The sequence below is a fragment of the Bufo gargarizans genome, chromosome 4 (assembly GCF_014858855.1).
Source record: "Bufo gargarizans isolate SCDJY-AF-19 chromosome 4, ASM1485885v1, whole genome shotgun sequence".
Classification (NCBI taxonomy): domain Eukaryota; kingdom Metazoa; phylum Chordata; class Amphibia; order Anura; family Bufonidae; genus Bufo; species Bufo gargarizans.
The window spans coordinates 478530328-478554290 of NC_058083.1; the positions used below are offsets into that span (position 1 = coordinate 478530328).

Consider the following 23963-nt stretch of genomic DNA (forward strand, 5'->3'; position numbering starts at 1 on the left):
TTGAACACGCTGCCTGATCTGAAAACAATAAGTTATTGAGCAGAATGATATATCATTTTATAAATAATATATAATTTTGTGGGAAAAGATTCAGCACAACTTAATTCCTGCTCATTCTGAGCACCGGAGTCCAGTGGGCGGCTCTAAGGCCGCCAGTCATTGAGTAAAACCGTCCACTAGACTAATAAGCATACAAAGAGTCTGTATTTTCATGGTAAAGGTTATCGGACCCCCTCCGATCTGATATTGATGACCTGTCCTGAGGATAGGTCATCATCATCAATAGTAAAAGTCCAGAGAACACCTTTAACAGTAAAATATTTTTCATCTGTTATGTCTTATACAGACCGTCTGATGCATTTCTTTTATTCATATAGTGGTAGACAGAAGTTGGGTGTCCATTATAGTTTTCTCTTCTTGAAAGCCAAGATCTGCACAAAGATCTCCTTATATGTGCTGGTATCTCGGGATAAATGAAGGTTCCCACAGAGCACCACATTAAAGGGTTTCTACCACTTCGGTGTCACATATTTGGCTGTCAGACACTAGCGATCCGCTAGTGTCTGCTCTGGCCAACCATCCTAATATAATTGCTTTTGGGGCGGTGGTTTGGCTAAAAAAAAGAACTTTTATTAATATGCTAATGAGCCTCTAGGTGCTATGGGGGCGTCATTAGCACCTAGAGGCTCCGTCTACCTTCAGAAACTGCCGCCGCCGAGCGCGTCCCTCCAGCCCGCCCATCTCCTCCTGAATGCGATCCTCGTATGTATTCTGCGCATGCGCAGTAAATGTCTGACAGCTTCCCTGCTCAGACATCTCCACTGCGCCTGTTCCTCGGAGCACTATGGCGTCATCGCGCAGGCGCAGTGGAGATGTCTGAGCAAGGAAGCTGTCAGACATTCACTGCGCATGCGCAGAATACATACGAGGATCGCATTCAGGAGGAGATGGGCGGGCTGGAGGGACGCGCTCGGCGGCGGCAGTTTCTGAAGGTAGACGGAGCCTCTAGGTGCTAATGACGCCCCCATAGCACCTAGAGGCTCATTAGCATATTAATAAAAGTTCTTTTTTTTAGCCAAACCACCGCCCCAAAAGCAATTATATTAGGATGGTTGGCCAGAGCAGACACTAGCGGATCGCTAGTGTCTGACAGCCAAATATGTGACACCGAAGTGGTAGAAACCCTTTTTAAGAGGTCATTTATTAAGACTGGCATTTTAGACACCGATCTTAATGACCCCTATATCTGGCAGTGGATCCGCTAAAGGCACAGGCCTCTCCAAAACTTCTCCACATCCAGCGTCAATTCCAAATGTAGGACGGCTTCCTTGCTGGCTTACATTTAAGACCTTTGATGAATGAGATGGGCCTGCCACCCATCCCCTTCCCTGTCCACACCACGGACACTTTTTTAGACCTGGCGTGAGCGGGGAAAAGTCGCAGATTGCGGCGCAACAAACCATTGCGCCGCCATCTGTGCCTGAAATACGCCTAATCTAGACATATTTCAGTATAAAAATGACCCCCTAACAGTGTATTAAGAAAATGTTGTGCAGTGTTGTGCAGTTCTACATGGACTGCCCTGTAAAGATCCCTTACTGTATGTAAGCCTGAGTTAGTGAAGCGATCCATTTAAAGGGTTTTTCCATGATCAGTATCTCTGATCTGAGAAGGAGAAGAAGCACTTACAGTACCACCGTAGCATTCTCTCATCTAACCAAGTACAACACTGTACATGTATAGTGGCCATATTTGGTATCGCAGCTCAGCCTCATTTACTTCAAAGGGGCCGAGTTGCGCCTAGGCCATGTGACCGATGAACGCAACGTCACTGGCCTATGCAAAGCTGTGAGAGGGCCGAAGCAGTACTGCAAGCCCCGATGCCTTCTCAAACAGCTGATCGGTGGGGGTCCTGGGTGTCAGACTCCCCCTAATCAGATACTGATGACCTATGCAGGAGATAGGTCATCAGTTAAAACATCTGAGAAAAAAAACTTTAATGTTGACTTGTGCTGTAAAGAAATGGACAACCATAATCATATTTCCGTTTGCTTTTCTATTGCTCTTACAGGTGGGCCTTTACCCTAATAATAATATCATCATATACAGCTAACCTTGCTGCCTTTCTCACTGTGCAAAGAATGGACGTACCCATCGAGTCAGTGGATGACCTGGCAGACCAGACCACCATTGAGTATGGTACAATACATGGAGGCTCCAGCATGACCTTTTTTCAAGTAATTATGTGTCATACAGTAGATTTCGGAGCAGCTCAAGTTTCAAGTTACAGTATAACACTTTATTAGGGAGCTAATAACTGTATGTAAAGTGTCCCCTCCGATGTAACTGATCATTGCTAAGGAGAATCCATCTTCAACGTCCTAATGAAAGCTAAAGACACTGGATAACTTTATGATGCAGAGGCTTCTCCGCCTGCCTCTGGTCTCCCTGCCCCAGCCCTGCCTCCATAAATATGTAGTACAGCATACTAAAAACGATGTGCAATGCTTCCCTGCCAACAGACATTGCTGGCATCAACCCTTCCCTCTACTTTTCCAGCGCATCTCTGATTAGTGCTGGGATAAAAAGAAAAGTGGGGTTGCAGTGATCAGTGCTGACAGTAGGTATACAGGAACATAGTACAATTATTGTCAGTGCTGATCAGTGCAGCCCTGTTACTCTCCCTATCTCCCCAGTGCTAACTGAAAACACACTGGTAAAGTAGAGGGGAGCGCTGCTGCCATCTATCAGCACTGGCAGCAGACAAACCGCAGGGAAGCGTATCCCATCATTAGTATGCTTTATTACATATTTAGGGATGGAAAAAGAAGCCAGAATCTGGGGCAGGGAGACCAGAGGCAGCCTGAGAATCCTCTGCATCATACAGTTATCCGGTGTCTTCAGTGTTCAGTAGAATGCTGAAGATGGATTCTCCTCGGATACCCCTGGAGATCTTGCAGTATAGTACCAAAACACTTACAGTCACTGTCTCTGCACATAAAAAAATTAACTCAGAGTTACACTTAGTCACAATATAGTCACAGTTGTCACCTTAGGCTATGGAGAAAACTGTACTGAAACATCAGGGTGGCGGGTCTCTTTTTTTACCTTCAATTTCATAGCTCAGACAAGAAGTAGAGACCTTCTTTTCTTTTTTGCTTATGTAAAAAGGTCTGCAAAGTCCAGAAGAGTCACTTACACATCAAAGACCCTGTCACTGTGTCTCCTTATGTAGATCCTCTCCTCTCATAGTTCTCTGACACAGATCCTACTCAAAAGTCTTTACTAGATTATAGTGTTGATCACGAATATTCGAATTGCAAAATTTTGTCTCAAATATCGGCACTTCGCGAATATTTAGAATATAGTGATATATATTCGTAATTTCAAATATTCAAGATTTTTTTAAATCAGTACACATGATCCCTCCCTGCTTCTAGCTTGTGGGCCAATGAGAAGACTTTAATATCTTTGACTTTAGAAGTAGTGTTGATTGCAAATTTTCGTATATTTGTCTTTTTAAAAAAAATCTGTACAGTTGTTCCACTTTGGCATACTCCTCCCCGACAAGCGTCCCCATGACCATGGGAACGCCTGGGGGTTTGTCATGGTCTTACCTTCTTACTGTTCTCCTTCGTTTGACATGTGCTGGCGGCCATCTTGGTTTCTGGGTTTCTTGTAGCCTCCCACCCTGCGGCTTCTCCTTCCCACTGGGAGGAGCTGGATGCCTAGCTCATATATATAGGAGGTCTGTGGCTTCAGTTCCTTGCTTGGTCCCCCTGTGTTCACATGCTTCTAAGACTGCTGCTGCTTCTGGTTCCTGATCCTGGCCTCGTCTGACTACCCCGTTGGTTCCTGATCCTGGCTTCGTCTGACTACCCTGCTGGTTCCTGATCCAGGCTTCGTCTGACTACCCTTCTAGTTCCTGACCCCTGTCTACGCAAGACCCTGCTTCGGTTTAGCCATCCGTTTGGACTTTTTGCTTACAGCTTGAGTTTCAATAAAGCCTTCTTATTTCCACTTATCTCTTGTTGTACGTCTGGTTCATGGTTCCATGACATTAGGACCAAGCCATGAATTTTGACGGTACAGGGCCATCCTCGCTACCTACGCTGGTTGCCAGACTTGATCAGCAGGATCACCTGTTGGGTCGGTTCTCTGTGGCGTTGCAAACCCTGCTTGAACGCACGGCTCATTTCGCTTCCGTTGCCGATGGGTCGGTTGTCGCTCCTGGGCCCGCTCCTACTGCCGCTCCGGTTGTTGCGCAAGAGTCTACCCCGACACCTGTTGCTGCGCCTGCGGTGTCTCGGGGTATGACCGGTTCTGCCCCCCTTCCACAGCGCTTTGGGGGAGAGCCAACTCAGTGCCGAGGTTTCCTTAACCAGGTGGGCATTTATTTCGAGTTGCTGCCACATGCCTTTCCTACTGAGAGATCAAAGGTGGGCTTCTTGATCTCGCTGCTCTCGGACAAGGCCTTGGCCTGGGCCAGCCCTTTATGGGAGAACAACAATCCGGTGGTTGCCGAGTTTTCCGGTTTTGTTGCTTCACTTCGGAAGGTATTCGATGTGCCGGCTCGTGCTGCCTCTGCTGCGAAGCTCCTTATGTCCATCAGACAGGGTTCACGATCCGTAGCTGAATACGCCATTGAGTTTCGTACCCTGGCAGCAGAGGTGGGCTGGAATAATGAGGCTCTGGTCGCTGCTTTCTCTCATGGTCTCTCGGATGCCTTGAAGGATGAGGTTGCAGCTAAGGACCTACCAGTGGAGCTCGAGTCTCTTATTTCTTTCCTGATTTTGATTGACACCAGACTCAGGGAGAGGCCTTCCTTTAAGGAGAGCCTGCGGAGGTCTTCTAACAGATTGGCGCCTACGTTTGCTGTCCCACCCGTGCCTCCCTCTCCTCCCACGCCTCCTGGGGATGACTTGTCTGGGGGTGAACCCATGCAGCTGGGGTTTGCTCGCCTGTTCGAGGGGGAGAGGGTACTCCGGAGACGCGAGGGCCGATGCATGTACTGTGGTCTCGGTGGGCATTTTCGGTTGGCATGTCCGAACCGTCCGGGAAACGCTCGCACCTGAGATCCTGTCGGGGGCAGATCTTGGGTGGAGTCTCCTCGTCCCCGGTTTCCCGTGTTGACAAACCACTGATCACTGTTGTCCTCTCCTGGGTCGGGGGCTCGGTGACGACCCAGGCGTTGGTGGACTCTGGTGCTGGTGGTTTGTTCATTGATAGTGTGTTCGCTGCCGCCAATTCCATTCCTCTGCAGCCTCGAGGTTCCCCACTGGCTCTTGAGGCGATAGACGGCAGACCCCTTCTGCCGCCACACGTGACTCATGAGACCCTTCCAGTGGGGATAGCCATTGGTGCCGTTCACAGAGAGTCGGTCTGTCTCCAGGTGATTTCGTCTCCACACTACCCGGTGGTCTTGGGGTACCCCTGGCTCCAGAAGCATAATCCGACTTTCGATTGGAGATCGGCCGAGATCCTCTCGTGGTCACCGCAGTGTGGGGCTAGTTGCATCCATGGGCCTGTCAAGTTGCTGTGTACTTCCTCGGACTCTCTGTTGCCTCCTGAATACGAAGAGTACCGGGATGTATTCGATAAGGTGCGCGCGGTTGCCCTACCTCCGCACCGCCCATACGATTGTGCCATAGAGTTACAATCTGGTGCCGTTCCTCCTCGTGGCAAAGTCTATCCACTGTCGGTAGCGGAGAATGAGGCCATGGAGGAGTACGTAAGGGAGGCGCTTTCACGCGGACACATTCGCAAATCTTCGTCCCCGGCAGGGGCTGGATTTTTCTTTGTGAAAAAGAAGGGCGGTGAGTTGAGGCCTTGCATCGATTACAGGGGTCTCAATCGCATCACGATCAAGAACGCTTACCCGATACCCTTGATTTCCGAGCTGTTCGATCGCCTCAAAGGGGCCACGGTCTTTACCAAACTCGACCTGAGGGCGGCATATAAGGATCAAGGCGGGCGATGAGTGGAAGACCGCGTTTAACACCAGGACCGGTCATTATGAATCCTTGGTTATGCCCTTTGGGTTGTGCAATGCGCCCGCAGTCTTCCAGGAATTCATCAACGATGTTTTCCGTGACCTGTTGCAGCAGTGTGTGGTGGTCTATTTGGATGACATCTTGGTATATTCTGAATCCATGGAGGCCCACATTATGGATGTCAGACGAGTGTTGCAACGGTTACGAGAGAACAGGCTGTTCGGTAAGCTTGAGAAATGCGAATTTCACCGATCCCAGGTAACCTTCTTAGGTTACATCATTTCCGCTGAGGGGTTCTCCATGGATCCTGAGAAGGTTTCGGCTGTCTTACAGTGGCCCCAGCCCAGTGGTCTCCGTGCCCTGCAGCGCTTTTTGGGCTTCGCCAATTATTATCGGAAGTTCATCAGGGACTTTTCTATGCTAGCCAAGCCTCTCACGGATCTGACCAGGAAGGGCAGTAATTTCCAGGTCTGGCCGCTCGAGGCCATCCGAGCTTTTGAGGCTCTAAAGTCCGCCTTTGTGTCGGCTCCGATTCTGTCGCATCCCAACCCTGGGTTGCCCTTTGTCCTCGAGGTGGACGCGTCTGAGACGGGAGTAGGCGCCCTTCTGTCTCAGCGTAGAACACCAGAGGGTCCTCTGCTTCCCTGTGGGTTTTACTCCCGGAAACTATCTTCCGCGGAGTGCAACTATCAGATTGGTGACAGGGAGTTATTGGCCATCGTGCAGGCCCTTAAAGAATGGAGGCACTTGCTCGAGGGTTCGGTGGTTCCGGTTCTCATCCTGACGGACCACAAGAATCTGACCTACCTTTCTGAGGCCAAGAGATTGACACCACGTCAGGCCAGATGGGCTCTGTTCTTGTCACGTTTTAATTACGTGGTCTCCTACCTACCCGGTTCCAAGAACATCAGAGCGGATGCCTTATCACGGCAGTACTCCGAGCTGTCCGGGGAGGAGTCGATTCCGACTTCGGTCATACCTCCGAATCAGATCCTGGCCGCCATTCGCACCAGCCTGACCTCTCCCCTGGGTGAGCAGATTTTGGCGGCTCAATCTGGTGCTCCCTCTGGGAGACCCAACGGCAGGTGTTTTGTGCCTGAGGAGTTGCGCACTCGGTTGTTGCGAACCTACCATAACTCCAAGGCCGCGGGGCATCCTGGAAAGAATCAGCTGTCCTGGGCTGTTTCACGTCTGTTCTGGTGGCCTTCTCTACGTTCCGACATCGCCGCATATGTAGCGGCATGCTCCGTTTGTGCCCAGAGTAAGTCCCCTCGGCACCTTCCGTTGGGCCTTTTGCAACCCATAGCCACCGGGGAGCGCCCATGGTCACACCTGGGGATGGATTTCATTGTGGACCTCCCTGCATCCCGAGGCCATACGGTCATTCTCATGATTGTGGATCGGTTTTCCAAAATGTGCCACTGTGTTCCTCTCAAGAAGTTACCCTCTGCACAAGAGTTGGCCACGATTTTCGCCAGGGAGGTCTTCCGGTTGCACGGTTTGCCCAAGGAGATTGTGTCGGATCGGGGGAGTCAGTTTGTGTCCAGGTTCTGGCGCGCCTTTTGCTCCCAGTTGGGGATTCATCTCTCTTTCTCCTCGGCCTACCACCCTCAGTCCAATGGGGCCGCAGAACGATCCAATCAGGCCTTGGAGCAATTCCTTCGTTGCTATGTCTCCGATCACCAAGACAATTGGGTTGACCTCCTGCCTTGGGCTGAGTTTGCCAGGAACACGGCGGTGAACTCTTCCTCTGGGACGTCTCCCTTCATGGCCAATTATGGGTTCCAACCTGCCGTGTTACCGGAGGTATTCTCTCCCCAGGATATTCCGGCTGTGGAGGATCACCTTTCCGTCCTACGTGCTTCTTGGGTACAGATCCAGAGGTCCCTTGAGGTCTCTGCGCAGCGCCAGAGACTCCAGGCTGATCGCAGGCGAGCGCCCGCTCCTTCCTACCAGGTCGGAGACCGTGTATGGTTGTCCACCCGCAACCTCAACCTTCGAGTGCCCACTCCCAATCTGGCGCCTCGCTTTATTGGTCCCTTCCGAGTGCTTCGCAGGGTAAACCCGGTAGCCTATGCCCTTGCGCTTCCTCCTGGCATGCGGATCTCCAACGTGTTTCATGTCTCCCTGTTGAAGCCATTGGTGTGTAATCGTTTCACTTCCTCGGTTCCTCGGCCCCGTCCGGTCCAAGTGGGCAATCGTGAGGAATATGAGGTGAGCAATATCCTGGACTCACGCCTGGTCCGCGGTCGGTTGCAGTTTTTGGTCCATTGGCGTGGTTATGGTCCAGAGGAGCGTTCCTGGGTTCCCTCCGCAGATGTCCATGCTCCTGCTTTGCTCCGAGCCTTCCACGCACGCTTCCCTCAGAAACCGTTCCTTACTCCGCGGAGGAGGGGCCCTTGAGGGGGAGGTACTGTCATGGTCTTACCTTTTTACTGTTCTCCTTCGTTTGACATGTGCTGGCGGCCATCTTGGTTTCTGGGTTTCTTGTAGCCTCCCACCCTGCGGCTTCTCCTTCCCACTGGGAGGAGCTGGATGCCTAGCTCATATATATAGGAGGTCTGTGGCTTCAGTTCCTTGCTTGGTCCCCCTGTGTTCTAAGACTGCTGCTGCTTCTGGTTCCTGATCCTGGCCTCGTCTGACTACCCCGTTGGTTCCTGATCCTGGCTTCGTCTGACTACCCTGCTGGTTCCTGATCCAGGCTTCGTCTGACTACCCTTCTAGTTCCTGACCCCTGTCTACGCAAGACCCTGCTTCGGTTTAGCCATCCGTTTGGACTTTTTGCTTACAGCTTGAGTTTCAATAAAGCCTTCTTATTTCCACTTATCTCTTGTTGTACGTCTGGTTCATGGTTCCATGACAGGGTTAGAATTATACCATCGGATCTGAGTTTTCACAATCTCATTGATTCTCATTACAAAAATTTGCATTATGAAAAGTCTCATTATGAAAATTCGCATTACGAAAATTTGCAATCAACACTACTCCTAACGAATATTAGAATTCGCAAATATTCAACGAATATTCTACAAATTATTCGCTAAATATTATTCGAATATGACCCCTGCCGCTCATCACTACTAGAGCTACAGATTTGTAAGGATTTTTAAATATTTGGGTTGTATGGAGTCACAATAGGGTCATCTATGGAGGTCATGAGTGCCTACTGTATCTTCTTATGTCTCCGTTTTAATACTGTACGCCATATTCTTTACGAAAAAACATTTTGCTATGCTGCATTGCATACTGTATTACGGAGGCTTTCCCCCATAGAGAAGCATTACTTTTACAAGAGAATTCTTCTGACACCGAGCTGCACATGGAGTCTCTGTGGCTTCATAATGCGGTACTGCAGAGGACTCTGAGTGCTCATGCAAAGCCTCCTGCACATGGTTGTGCTGTGGTCATGGGACCTTAAGGGAAATATTAATTTTTCATTTTAATTTTGCTTTTAGGTCATCCCAATATGAGCATATGCACTGATATAACACTACCTGACACTGCAGTGTTCCCAATAGAAGAAAATGGTGATATCACTTGTCACCAGCATAAATTATGACAACCCTCTCTTTTCCCCTCTAGAATTCTCGTTACCAGACCTATCAACGGATGTGGAATTACATGTACTCGAAGCAACCGAGTGTATTTGTCAAGAGCACAGAGGAAGGTATAGCCAGAGTGTTAAACTCCAATTATGCTTTCCTACTGGAGTCTACCATGAATGAGTACTATCGTCAGCGTAACTGCAATCTTACTCAGGTTGGAGGTCTGTTGGACACTAAAGGCTATGGTATTGGCATGCCCATAGGTACGGAACACGTATAATTTATCATCATTTCATGTCTTTTAATATGTTTTTATGGTTTTACACTAAAAGACTATTTTTTCATTGGCCGTTGTATTAAATGCATTAACCCCTTTAAGGACCGGGCCCATTTTTGGTTTCGCATTTTTGTTTTTCCTTGCCCATGTTCCAATAGCCATAACTTTTGAAATTGTCCATTCATATAGCCATATAGGGACTTATTCTTTGCGGGATAAGTTTTATTTTTTAAGGGTGCTTATTCATTTACCATGTCTTGGGGAAAAAATTGTAGGGTTAAATTGAAAAAAAAACACAATTCCGCCAAGGTTGGGATTTTGACATCACTGCGCGCTAAAAAATGACATAACGTCCTTCTTCTGCAGCTTAATATGAATACAGTGATACCAAACTTTATAAATTTTTTTGTTTTACTACTTTTTTTTTAAATAAAGTTTTTTCTTTGCATCACCATTTTCTGACAGCCATAGTTTTTTTATATTTCTGTCCACAGAGTTGTATGAGGGCTTGTTTTTTGCAGAACGAACTGTAGTTTTTATTGGTACCATTTCTGTGGTTCTCCACTTTTTGATCACTGCTATTCAATTTTTTGGGGGGGAAAAGATGACTTAAAAATGGTGAACTGCGTGGTTTATTATTTTTATTTTTCTGTCATGGCGTTCTTTCTTTTAAAATGTTTTAATAGTTCAGACAAAAACTGATAACTGTTTATTTTTTATTAATATATTTTTATATAGAAAATTGGGAAAGGGGGGGTTAGTGGATTTTTTGGGGCAGTATTTTGTGATGGACTGTGGTATTTGGCTCTGTTGGGGTACTATAGTGTGCCACAGTATGGTATTGATGGTTCTGCCTTCCATCAATTTGTACCTGACTACAAAACGGGGCCACTTTTAGTATTTTTTACAGGGCCACTTTAAGTTCCCAGTTGGCCCCTGTCACAGGTGCTGCGATTCCTATTGATCTCAGCACCTGAGGGGTTAAATGATGGGGTTTGGCGGGATCGCCATCCCCTGTCATTGCGGCCGGGTGCCTGCTGTATAATACACCCACCGCGTGTGGAGCAAACTCACTGTAGCAGCCTGCTTCATATATTTGCTCAACCACTGTGACTTACGGGTACGTCACGATGGTTGAAGGGGTTAAAGTGATTGTCATCCAAATGGACACTTATGGCACATCGATAGGATACGCCATAAATATTTTATAAGTGAGGGTCCCACCTATGGGACCTGCTTCCATCTCATCAGTCATATTTCCTGCTATGGAACTTTGGAAAATAGTCAAGTAAGCATGCACAACTTGCTCTCCATTTCATGGAGGGACCCATCTTTGAAAGAGTAGTGGGTCCCAGAGGTAGGACCAGCACCTATCTGGCATTTATGGCATATCCTATTGATATGCCATAAATGTCCAGAAGGGCCAACCCCTTTAAAACAGATTATGATTTATGGTGTTGCCTCTACTGCTCAGATATCTCAGTTTTTCTAAATGGCACTGGAGTGTTATTTTGCACCTCAATTTGGAAAATGAATTTGGAAAATGAAACTTAATTGATATTTCTTTCTCCTGAAGGCTCGGTTTTCCGAGATGAGTTTGATTTGGCAATCTTACAGCTTCAAGAAAACAACTGTCTAGATGATCTGAAACGAAAGTGGTGGGATGGGGGTATATGTCCAAAAGAAGAAAACCATAGAGCAAAAGGTAATCATGCTCATCTGAAAATGATTCCACAAATATATTTTCTGTGTGGTGGCAATGGCTATGAACATGTAATAACTATTTGCTGATTACAGTATTTCCCCTTAGCTTGGTTTTCTTTGTCAACCAGATTTAACCATGATATGCAAACAGAGACATAATAACAGAAAACATTTCTCAACTTAGGGACTCAGAGTGTTGGGAGAGCTGTGGAGCAGGGGAGTCAGTGACTGCCATCTAGGTGCTCATTCTCCAACATCCACAATTTTTTATAGGAAGTCAATGAAACTCTCAGTTTGTCTTGGAGTCTAGGAGAAAACTGGAGGAAACCCACACGATCACGAGGAGAACATACAAACTCCATGCAGATGTTGCCCTTGGTCTGACTTGACCTAAAGACCCCAGCACTGCAAGTCAACTTTGCTTACCTCTCAGTATGTCTTCAGGAGTGTAGGATAAAACTGGAGGAAACCCACATGATCATGAGGAGAACATACAAGACCCCAGCACTGCAAGTCAACTTTGCTAACCTCTCAGTATGTCTTCAGAGTGTAGGATAAAACTGGAGGAAACCCACATGATCATGAGGAGAACATACAAACTCCATTTGGTCTGATTTGGCCTAAAGACCCCAGCACTGCAAGTCAACTTTGCTAACCGCTGAGCTACTGCTGTTCAATAAACCATTCTTTGATAGGAGATTCATTGGAGATTTTAACTGAAAGATTGGGGACAAATGTTGGTGCAAGTGAAATGAGTGAGGGAGCTGTTCCTGAAGATTCTGTCTCCAAGTGCTGTGCTGACCATTTTAGGGCTCTTTCACACCTGCGTTATGGTCTTCCGGCATAGAGTTCCGTCGTCGGGGCTCTATGCCTGGAGAATCCTGATCAGTTTTATCCTAATGCATTCTGAATGGAGAGAAATCCGTTCAGGATGCATCAGGATGTCTTCAGTTCCGGAGCGGAACGTTTTTTGGCCGGAGAAAATACCGCAGCATGCTGCGCTTTTTGCTCCGGCCAAAAATCCTGAAGACTTGCCGCAAGGCCGGATCCGGAATTAATGCCCATTGAAAGGCATTGATCCGGATCCGGCCTTAAGCTAAACGTCGTTTCGGCGCATTGCCGGATCCGACGTTTAGCTTTTTCTCAATGGTTACCATGGCTGCCGGGACGCTAAAGTCCTGGCAGCCATGGTAAAGTGTAGTAGGGAGCAGCATACTTACCGTCCGTGCGGCTCCCGGGGCGCTCCAGAGTGACGTCAGGGCGCCCCAAGCGCATGGATCACGTGATCGCACGGCACGTCATCCATGCGCATGGTGCGCTCTGACGTCATTCTGGAGCGCCCCGGGAGCCGCACGGACTGTAAGTATACTGCTCCCCCGCTCCCCACTACTACTATAGCGTCCTGGCTGCCATAGTAACACTGAAAGCATTTTGAAGACGGATCCGTCTTCAAATGCTTTCAGTACACTTGCGTTTTTCCGGATCCGGCGTGTAATTCCGGCAAGTGGAGTACACGCCGGATCCGGACAACGCAAGTGTGAAAGAGGCCTTAGACTATGATATGCCAAATTCTCTATCCTTTAAGATTCAGTCCCTGGGCTCTGTCTGACTCTGCAACATGGACTGGAGAAGGTATAGAGTCAAGTGTTGAGCTTTTGAGGTCCAGCAGGAATCCTGGTTAACTGAGAGTATTCTAGTTTAGAGAATAAGCATAAGACCCCTTTCACACGAACAAGTTTTCCGCGCGGTTGCAATGCGTGATGTGAACACATAGCACCCGCACTGAATCCTGACCCATTCATTTTAATGGGTCTGTGTACTTGAGCGTTTTTTTTTTCATGCATCAGTTCTGCGTTGCGTGAAAAACACAGCATGTTCTATATTCTGCGTTTTTCACGCATCTCTGGCCCTGTAGAAGTGAGTGGGGCTTCAGTGAAAAACGCATTGCATCCGAAAACAAGTGCGGGTGCGATGCGTTTTTCACCGATGGTTGCTTGGAGATGTTGTTTGTAAACGTTCAGTTTTTTATCACGCGCGTGAAAAACGCATCAAAACGCATTGCACTCACACAGAAAAAACTGAACGCAATTGCAGACAAAAGTGACTAAACCTTCTTGCAAAATGGTGCGAGTTTCACTGAATGCACCCTGAACGCATCCGGATCTAATCCGTCACGCTCATGTGAAAAGGGCCTAAGGTCCCTTTCACACGAGCGTGATTTCCGCGCGGGTGCCATGCGTGACGTGAACGCATAGCACCCGCACTGAATCCGGCACCATTCATTTCAATGGGGCTGTGTACATGAGCGTTTTTTTTCACGCATCACTTCTGCAATGCTTTGAAATCGCAGCATGTTCTATATTCTGCGTTTGTAACGCAGGACAGGCCCCATAGAAGTGAATGGGGCTGCGTGAAAAACGCATTGCATCGGCAAGCAAGTGCGGGTGCGATGCGTTTTTCACTGATGGTTGCTAAGAGACGTTGTTTGTAAACCTTCAGTTTTTATCACGCGCGTGAAAAACGCATCAAAACGCATTGCACCCGCGCGGAAAAAACTGAACAACTAAACGCAATCGCAGACAAAACTGACTTGTTTTAGTGCCAAAATCGCAGCATTTTCACTGAACGCACCCTGAACGCATCCGGATCAAATCCGTCACACCCGTGTGAAACCAGCTTAAGGCCCCTTTCACACGGGCGAGATTTCCGCGCGGGTGCGATGCGTGAGTTGAACGCATTGCACCCGCACTGAATCCTGACCCATTCATTTCTATGGGGCTGTTCACATGAGCAGTGATTTTCACGCATCACTTATGCGTTGCGTGAAAATCGCAGCATGTTCTATATTCAGCGTTTTTCACGTAACGCAGGCCCCATAGAAATGAATGGGGTTGCGTGAAAATCGCAAGCATCCGCAAGCAAGTGCGGATGCGGTGCGATTTTCACGCACGGTTGCTAGGTGACAGTCTATTCACTGTATTATTTTCCCTTATAACATGGTTATAAGGGAAAATAATAGCATTCTGACTACAGAATGCTTAGTATAATAGTGCTGGGAGGGTTAAAAAAAAAAAAAAAAGTTAACTCGCCTTATCCCCATGATCGCCTAGTTCCCGGTCGGTCTGTTCTTTAGCTGTGGCTAAAGGACCTGTGGTGATGTCAGATCACATGCTCCATCACCATGGTGATGGACCATGTGATTGGAGCATGTGATCTGACATCACCAAAGGTCATTCAGTCCGACAGCTAAAGAACAGACCGGGATCTACACGATCATGGGGATAAGGTGAGTAAACTTTTTTATATTTTTTAACCCTTCCAGCGCTATTATACTAAGCATTCTGTATTCAGAATGCTATTATTTTCCCTTATAACCATGTTATAAGGGAAAATAATACAATCTTCAGAACATCAATCCCAAGCCCGAACTTCTGTGAAGAAGTTCGGGTTTGGATACCAAACATGCGCGATTTTTCTCACGCGAGTGCAAAACGCATTACAATGTTTTGCACTCGCGCGGAAAAATCGCGGGTGTTTCCGCAACGCACCCGCACATTTTTCCGCAACGCCCGTGTGAAACCAGCCTAAGGCTGAGTTCACACGAGCGTGACAGATTAGGTCTGGATGCGTTCAGGGTGCGTTCAGTTAAACTCGCACCATTTTGCAAGCAAGTTAAGGCCCCTTTCACACGGGCGAGATTTTCGCTGCGGGTGCGATGCGTGAGTTGAACGCATTGCACCCGCACTGAATCCTGACCCATTCATTTCTATGGGGCTGTTCACATGAGCGGTGATTTTCACGCATCACTTATGCGTTGCGTGAAAATCGCAGCATGTTCTATATTCAGCGTTTTTCACGTAACGCAGGCCCCATAGAAATGAATGGGGTTGCGTGAAAATCGCAAGCATCCGCAAGCAAGTGCGGATGCGGTGCGATTTCCACACATGGGTTCTAGGTGACAGTCTATTCACTGTATTATTTTCCCTTATAACATGGTTATAAGGGAAAATAATAGCATTCTGACTACAGAATGCTTAGTATAATAGTGCTGGGAGGGTTAAAAAAAATAAAAAAAGTTAACTCACCTTATCCCCATGATCGCCTAGTTCCCGGTCGGTCTGTTCTTTAGCTGTGGCTAAAGGACCTGTGGTGATGTCAGATCACATGCTCCATCACCATGGTGATGGACCATGTGATTGGAGCATGTGATCTGACATCACCAAAGGTCATTCAGTCCACAGCTAAAGAACAGACCGGGATCTACACGATCATGGGGATAAGGTGAGTTAACTTTTTTATTATTTTTAACCCTTCCAGCACTATTATACTAAGCATTCTGTATTCAGAATGCTATTATTTTCCCTTATAACCATGTTATAAGGGAAAATAATACAATCTTCAGAACATCAATCCCAAGCCCGAACTTCTGTGAAGAAGTTCGGGTTTGGGTACCAAACATGCGCGATTTTTCTCACGCGAGTGCAAAACGCATTACAATGTTTTGCACTCGCGCGGAAAAATCGCGGGTGTTTCCGCAACGCACCCGCACATTTTTCCGCAACGCCCGTGTGAAACCAGCCTAAGTCAGTTTTGTCTGCGATTGCGTTTAGTTGTTCAGTTTTTTCTGCGCGGGTGCAGTGCGTTTTGATGCGTTTTTCACGCGCGTGATAAAAAACGGAAGGTTTACAAACAACATCTCTTAGCAACCATCAATGAAAAACGCATCGCACCCGCACTTGCTTGCGGATGCAATGCGTTATTCACGCAGCCCCATTCACTTCTATGGAGCCAGGGCTGCGTGAAAAACGCAGAATATAAAAACATGCTGCGATTTTAAAGCATTGCAGAAGTGATGCGTGAAAAAAAACCCTCATGTGCACAGCCCCATTGAAATGAATGGGTCAGGATTCAGTGCGGGTGCAATACGTTCACCTACTGCATTGCACCCGCGCGGAAATCTCGCCCGTGTGAACGCAGCCTAAGGCCTCTTTCACACGGGCGTCATGTTTTTTGCCCGGATAAGAGGCGGGTGCGTTGCGGGAAAATGCGCAATTTTCCCGCGCCAGTGCAAAACATTGTCAAGCGTTTTGCACTCGCGTGAGAAAAATCGCGCATGTTTGGTACCCAAACCCGAACTTCTTCACAGAAGTTCGGGCTTGGGATTGATGTTCTGAAGATTGTATTATTTTCCCTTATAACATGGTTATAAGGGAAAATAATAGCATTCTGACTACAGAATGCATAGTATAATAGTGCTGGAAGGGTTAAAAAAATAAAAAAGTTAACTCACCTTATCCTCTTGTTCGCGTAGTTCGTTCCCGGTCTGTTCTTTGCTAGCTGTGGGCTTTGGCTGAATGACCTGTGGTTACGTCAGATCACATGCTCCAATCACATGGTCCATCACCATGGTGATGGAGCATGTGATCTGACGTCATCAAATGTCCTTTAGTCCAAGCCCACAGATAGCAAAGAACAGACTGGGAACGAACTACGCGAACAAGAGGATAAGGTGAGTTAACTTTTTTATTTTTTTAACCCTTCCAGCACTATTATACTATGTATTTTGTAGTCAGAATGCTATTATTTTCCAGTATAACCATGTTATAAGGGAAAATAATACAGTGAATAGACTGTCAACTAGAACCCATACGTGAAAATCGCACCGCATCCGCACTTGCTTGCGATTTTCACGCAACCCCATTCACTTCTATGGGGCCTGCGTTGCGTGGATTATCGCACCGCAACGCACAAAGAGGAGCATGCTGCGATTTTCACGCAACGCATAAGTGATGCGTGAAAATCACCGCTCATGTGAACAGCCCCATAGAAATGAATGGGTCAGGATTCAGTGCGGGTGCAATGCGTTCAACTCACGCATCGCACCCGCGCGGAATACTCGCTCGTGTGAAAGGGGCCTAAGAGTTGGTAAGAGAAGCGGATAAAAAAGTTTATAGGGGTTATCCAGCCAATTTAAATGTTTTAAAAAAGTTCAGTGTGATGTAAAATAGTAAAATAAGTCATGTTCACCATATCGATCCCCCAGTGCTTCGGTGCTCAACCTTAAGGCCCCTTTCACACGGGAAAAGGTGCGGTTGCGTTGTGGGAACATGCGTGATTTTTCCGCGCGAGTGCAAAACATTGTAATGCGTTTTGCACGCGCGTGAGAAAAATCTGCATGTTTGGTACCCAAACCCGAACTTCTTCACAGAAGTTCAGGCTTGGGATCGGTGTTCTGTAGATTGTATTATTTTCCCTTATAACATGGTTATAAGGGAAAATAATAGCATTCTGAATACAGAATACATAGTACAATAGCGCTGGAGGGGTTAAAAAAATAAATAAATTTAACTCACCTTAATCCACTTGCTCGCGTAGCCGGGCTTCTCTTCTGTGCTGTGTACAGGAAAAGGACCTGTGGTGACGTCACTCCGGTCATCACATGGTCCGTCACATGATCCATCACCATGGTAAAAGATCATGTGATGGACCATGTGATGACCGGAGTGACGTCACCACAGGTCCTTTTCCTGTACACAGCACAGAAGAGAAGACGGGCTGCGCGAGCAAGTGGATTAAGGTGAGTTAAAAATATATTATTATTTTTTTTAACCCCTCCAGCGCTATTGTACTATGCATTCTGTATTGAGAATGCTATTATTTTCCCTTATAACCATGTTATAAGGGAAAATAATAAAGATCGGGTCCCCATCCCGATCGTCTGCTAGCAACCGTGCGTGAAAATCGCACCACATCCGCACTTGCTTGCGGATGCTTGCGATTTTCACGCAGCCCCATTCACTTCTATGGGGCCTGCGTTGCGTGAAAAACGCACAAAATAGAGCATGCTGCGATTTTCACGCGACGCACAAGTGATGCGTGAAAATCACCGCTCATGTGAACAGCCCCACAGAAATGAATGGGTCCTGATTCAGTGCGGGCGCATTGCGTTCACCTCACGCATTGCACCCGCGTGGAAAACTCGCCCGTGTGAAAGGGGCCTAAAGTGCCCATACATGGTGCAGCCTGGCCTGGAGGTTGGCCGGGACTAGAAAAACATGTTTGGTTTTCTTCAAAAAGCAGCTTTACACCTGTCCACATGTTGTCAGTAGTATTGCAGCTCAGTCCCATCCACTTCAATAGAGCTGAGCTTCAATATTAGGCACAATCCATAAACAGAAGTGGAGCTAAGTTTGGAAGGAAGCATCCATATTTTCTAAGACAGGACAGATCTTCTAAGTACCAGGTTATTATGTCAGGAAGCAAAATACATTATACCTACAGGACATATTCGAGAAGCAAATAAAAAAAACACCAAAATATTTGCAACAATCTTAGGTTTCTTTCTTCTAACAGCTATCCTCTAATAGCTCATCTTGTTGTCAATCTTCATAGCAGGACTCTCCGTGCAGAAGAATGGAGAAATGAAATGCTGCAGCAGGTGTCTAGCGTCAAATTTAATTAATTGGTCAGAGAACGTGTTCTACCCTGCAAAACAGCGGCGCTTGTAAAGGTCTGACCTGGCCTATGAATTTTTATCAGCGCTCTGCTGTATTGATCACTGCCGTCTATAAATGCATGTTATTGTATTCCACTCACTACTGGGACGTACAGCATTATAGTAGCAATCATGATTCATGACCTGTGGTTTTATCTTTTTTTCTCAGGTTTAGGGATGGAAAACATTGGCGGCATCTTTGTCGTATTAATCTGTGGTCTAATAGTGGCTATTTTCATGGCAGTGCTCGAGTTCCTATGGACCGTACGCCATTCTGAAGACTCTGAGGTAAAATAAAGACTTCTTACTTAGCATTGTGACTAGAGATGAGCGAATCGAAGTTGGCAAAATTTGATTCGTTCCGAATTTCCTCACGCTTCGTAGTAATGAATCGCATTTTTTCCTATAATGGCTGCTGCACTGTGTGAGGACATGGAGAAAGGAACTCTGGGAAGGCGGGATCACCCATAATACCATGTATGCAGCCAATCAGCAGCCAGCCAGCCCTATGATGTCACAGCCCTATAATTAGCCTCAGTCATCTTGGATTCTGCCATTTTTCAGTGCACTTAGTGCAGGGAGAGACATCAGCAGGCGCTAGGGACAGTGCTAGGAAAAACATCATTGTGCTAAAAAAAATGATTTACAAGTGCAGGGAAAGATTATTGAAGGTGTAGGGAAAGGATAGAGAGGAATCATTCCACAGCATTTATGTAGAACAGGGTTCAGTCAGGAAGGTTACAGCCTGGGTAATAGGAACAATCCTATTACACCTTGCTGCACTGACTGGGGATCCAAATTGCCATTATCCAGCTCTGTAATTCCAGCAAACCGTTCTGGTTATTAGGGGTGCAAGTGCTGTTTGATACAGCCATTAACAGGGTTTATTACAAGGAAATATTTCTATGTCTTATTTGCCCTTGTGCGGTGCAGTTACATGTTCTAAAGCATTTTTTGGCTTGTAGTATTGGAAAAAAGGGCTTTTTAGCCATTGTGTGGTGAAGTGTGAAAATTATTGCCCTTTCTGGCGTGTATTAGTGGCAAAAAAGAAAAATATATTTGCTGTTCAGCGGTGCAGTTATATGTTCTAAAGCACTTTTTACCATGTATTAGTGGCAAAAGTAAAATATATTAGCCGTTCAGTGTTGCAGTTATATGTTCTAAAGCCCTTTTTGCCGTGTATTAGTGGCAAAAGTAAAAAATATTTGCCGTTCAGCGGTGCAGTTATATGTTCTAAAACGCTTTTTGCCGTGTATTAGTGGCAAAAGTAAAATATATTTGCCGTTCAGCAGTGCAGTTATATGGTCTAAAGCCCTTTTTGCCGTGTATTAGTGGCAAAAGTAAAATATATTTGCCATTCAGCCGTGCAGTTATATGTTTTAAAGCCCTTTTTTGTGTGTATTAGTGGGGAAAAAGGGCTTATTAGCCGTTGTCTGGTGAAGTGAGAAAATTACTGACTTTTTTGGGGTGTTTTAATTTCCTTTTTATTTATTGATTTGATCTAACAGTATGTCAGACAGAGAAGTGCCAGGCCCTGCAAAATAATCAGTGACGTCAACACAAACTTACTGCTGACACCCTCTCCACTCTGTCAGGGGGCTCTACTTGTATACACGTTTAATAGAACAGGTTCTGTAGACATCTATGTGGAATCAGGTGACAACAGTGTAAAAGGAGTGCGCTTCTTGGCGCTAACATCGACCTGTAAGGCTGAGTTTACACTTGAGTTATTTGGTCAGTTTTGGCCCAGTGACTGCCCAAATAAGTGAAGTGTGCAGCTGATTCTAAGAGCGACGCCTGTCATCTGAATGTCATACTGACTCACAGTATTATTTCACTACCACAGCAGACTCCCTATGCGTGTTACTGCAAGGCACATGTTCTACACCACTATAAAGGGTCTCTGCAGCTAGGAAATAGCTGTTTTTTCTAACGTTATTCGATGCATAGAAATTCGGATCAAACCACATTTTAAAAAAAAAATTGGCGAACCTGCCGAATTTTTGAAAAATTTGCCCATCTTCAATTGTGACCAGATATTGTGCACATCTCCCAATGCTCCTGAATGAACCCTTGTTTATTATTATTAAATAGTATATACATGAGCTCTTCTCCAGAAGTAAGAAAACCAAGTCTGAGTTCAGATCTGCTCTGTTATTTCCATGCTTCTGTTCCATTATAAGAACTTAAAATCTGCCACATTATGACCCTAGAGACGCTTGCCGGGCCCCTTTGACTATAGTAGGGTTAATCGCATTTCCATCGTGGCGTCCACCTTTTACAGGTGAAACTCAAAAAATTTGAATATCATGCAAAAGTTCATTTATTTCAGTAATACAACTTAAAAGGAGTTGCATTAATGAAACTTTAAATTAGAATAATGTGAAAAGGTTCAATATTCTAGGCTCAAAGTGTCGCACTCTAGTCAGCTAATTAATCCGTACCCCCCTGAGCAAAGGGGACCTGAGATTGTGACTTTGGGGTTTCATAAGCTGTAAGCCATAATCATCCAAATTATAACAAATAAAGGCTTGAAATATCTCGCTTTGCATGTAATGAGTCTCATATATTAGTTTCACCTTTTAAATTACAATACTGAAATAAATGAAGTTTGTATGATATTCAAATTTTTCAAGTTTCACCTGTACATAGAGAAAATATTGCAGCATGCAATGCTATTCCTTCCAACTTTCGTTTTGTACAGAATCTGTGGTGGAGCTTCCTAAGGCTAGTTTCACATTATCGCTAAAGCAATCTGGCAGAGGAATAGGCTGCCAGAGTTCTCCAGATACAGCATAGCTGGATAGTACCGCATTCCCGCTGGATCCCATGGACTATAATGGGATCTAGTGGGAATCCGGACGCTCCCCAGCATAAATGCTGAAATTCGGCCAGATAAAAATCATTGCACGTAATAGTTTTTGTCCAGCCAAATCGTGGCAATTATGCCGGGTAGCTGCCGGATCTGAAAAACTCTGTCAGGCTGTTCCTCTGCTGGAACAGCCTGCCGGGTTGCTTTAGCTCTAGTGTGAAAGTAGCCAACACAGTCTAATGCCACCTTCTGGATGAGAGAGGATTTTCATACCTTTTCCCAGGGACCATTGCCTGTAGGAATCTCTACACCAGCTAACATCTCCACAAGGAGAAACAGTAGTTCTGGAGAGCTTAACTCAAGAATCTACTAGAGGCAAATCATTTCAATACAAATCAGATTCAACCCAAATTTTGTAGAAATTCAAGTTGCATCTGAATCCGAACTTTGGATGATTCGATTTGATGAATTTTAGAGAGAGAAAAAAAAAAAAGTTATACAAGAATAAAAAAAAAAAGGTGAGCAACCACTGAGAAAAATATGAGTCCTCAAATTTTTAAGCCCACTATCGATTCGGGCTCCAATTGAACAGATCAACCAATTGTGCCGAATCGAACCCGTCATCCAGAGATGAGACTCTACCCATGCTCCAGATTACCCAGTTGTCCATAATAAATGAATATTATATATTAAATATTTTGTATATCAGCTAAAAAGAAATCTACTTATGCTTTAGATTTCCAGTTGCCCATTATCTAAACAGTTAACATTTTTGCAAATTTTTTTTTCTAGGTTTCCGTGTGCAAAGAAATGGTGACAGAGCTAAGCAACATAATTCTCTGCAAAGACAGTCTCCTGCCACGTCGTAGGCGTGGGGGTTTTATACGTTCTAGATCTACCATTCAGGATGATAGAAGAGGACGCAATACTAGTATTCTCAGTAATGGTAAACTATGTGGCGGTAGTGGGCCTGACCCATTGGCACAGAGACTGGCACAAGAAGCAGCTCTAGTGGCCCGGGAATGTACACATATTAGAGTATGTCCAGAGTGCCGCCGCTTTCAAGGACTCCGAGCACGTACCTCTGCGGGCTCTCCAGCACAAAGTGAGGAAAGTTTATGGGAGAAGACCTCAAACAGCAGTGAGCCGGAGTAGAAGGCCATGAGCGTTAAAAGGGAAACAAAACATCCAGTGTTTTTTGTTTTTTTTGTCATCACCCAATTAAACAATGAAACTTTTTACAGCAAGACTAAAATCCTGTTAGTGGATTATCCATGATACAAAGAGAGCTCCCACCATGGATTTCTGTGATCTGAGCTGCCGTTAAAAAGTTCCCGACATTGTAAAACTGATGGTTTCCCATCTAAATTAGCAGAGGACTAAACCTAGTCACATGATATCATTATTTTTGGATCTTGAGGGCCATTGTCTTCCTTTCCCCAAAGTCATGGACATCTAGAAGCTATTCTTATTTGGATACCCACAGTGTCTGTAGTATCAAGCCAAACATTTTGTCTAAACTGTTAGTTTGGATGTGGTGAGAATAAGATTGTTCTCTGCGTACGATCAGGAAACCGTTTTGGTGTTTTAATTGGTTGAGAATGTTTTTGTTTTTTTTACTATGGCTTCATGTTTGTCTTTGAAGGTTGTGTTCTGCCAGTATTCATGTTTTTGTAGAGAAAGTCAAGCCCCATATGAAGTGTACATCCTGGCCACATGAAAAAATTGTCTACAATATTGGTGTCATGGGATATCAACTCATGGCTGTCATGTAAATATACAGCTTCGTCATTGTGTAATATGAATAAGAGCTAGATTTACCAAAAGATCGATGGTGAAAGTAAATTAAAAGGATAAATAAAATTCCATTAGTATGGTGCCGAAAATAAGCTTTTGTTATACAGTCATGTGAAAAAATTAGGACACCCTTTGAAAGCATGTGGTTTTTTGTAACATTTTTAATAAAAGGTTATTTCATCTCCGTTTCAACAATACAGAGAGATTAAAGTAATCCGACTAAACAAAGAAAACTGAAGAAAAGTCTTTTCAAGATCTTCTGTAAATGTCATTCTACAAAAATGCCTATTCTAACTGAGGAAAAAGATAGGACACCCTTGCCCCTAATAGCGAGTGTTAC

General features: G+C 45.6%; 1 protein-coding gene across 1 annotated transcript in view; it reads left to right on the forward strand.

The window, feature by feature from the left end:
• Positions 1-23721, forward strand: part of GRIK4 (glutamate ionotropic receptor kainate type subunit 4) — a 300728-nt gene extending 277007 nt beyond the window's left edge. The window contains exons 16-20 of the mRNA XM_044289508.1: positions 2072-2237; positions 9576-9801; positions 11392-11520; positions 19184-19302; positions 22619-23721. Coding sequence (XP_044145443.1) covers positions 2072-2237; positions 9576-9801; positions 11392-11520; positions 19184-19302; positions 22619-22981 — 1003 coding nt within the window. The 3' untranslated portion in view covers positions 22982-23721. The remainder of the gene's footprint in view (positions 1-2071; positions 2238-9575; positions 9802-11391; positions 11521-19183; positions 19303-22618) is intronic.
• Positions 23722-23963: the final 242 nt, after the last annotated feature.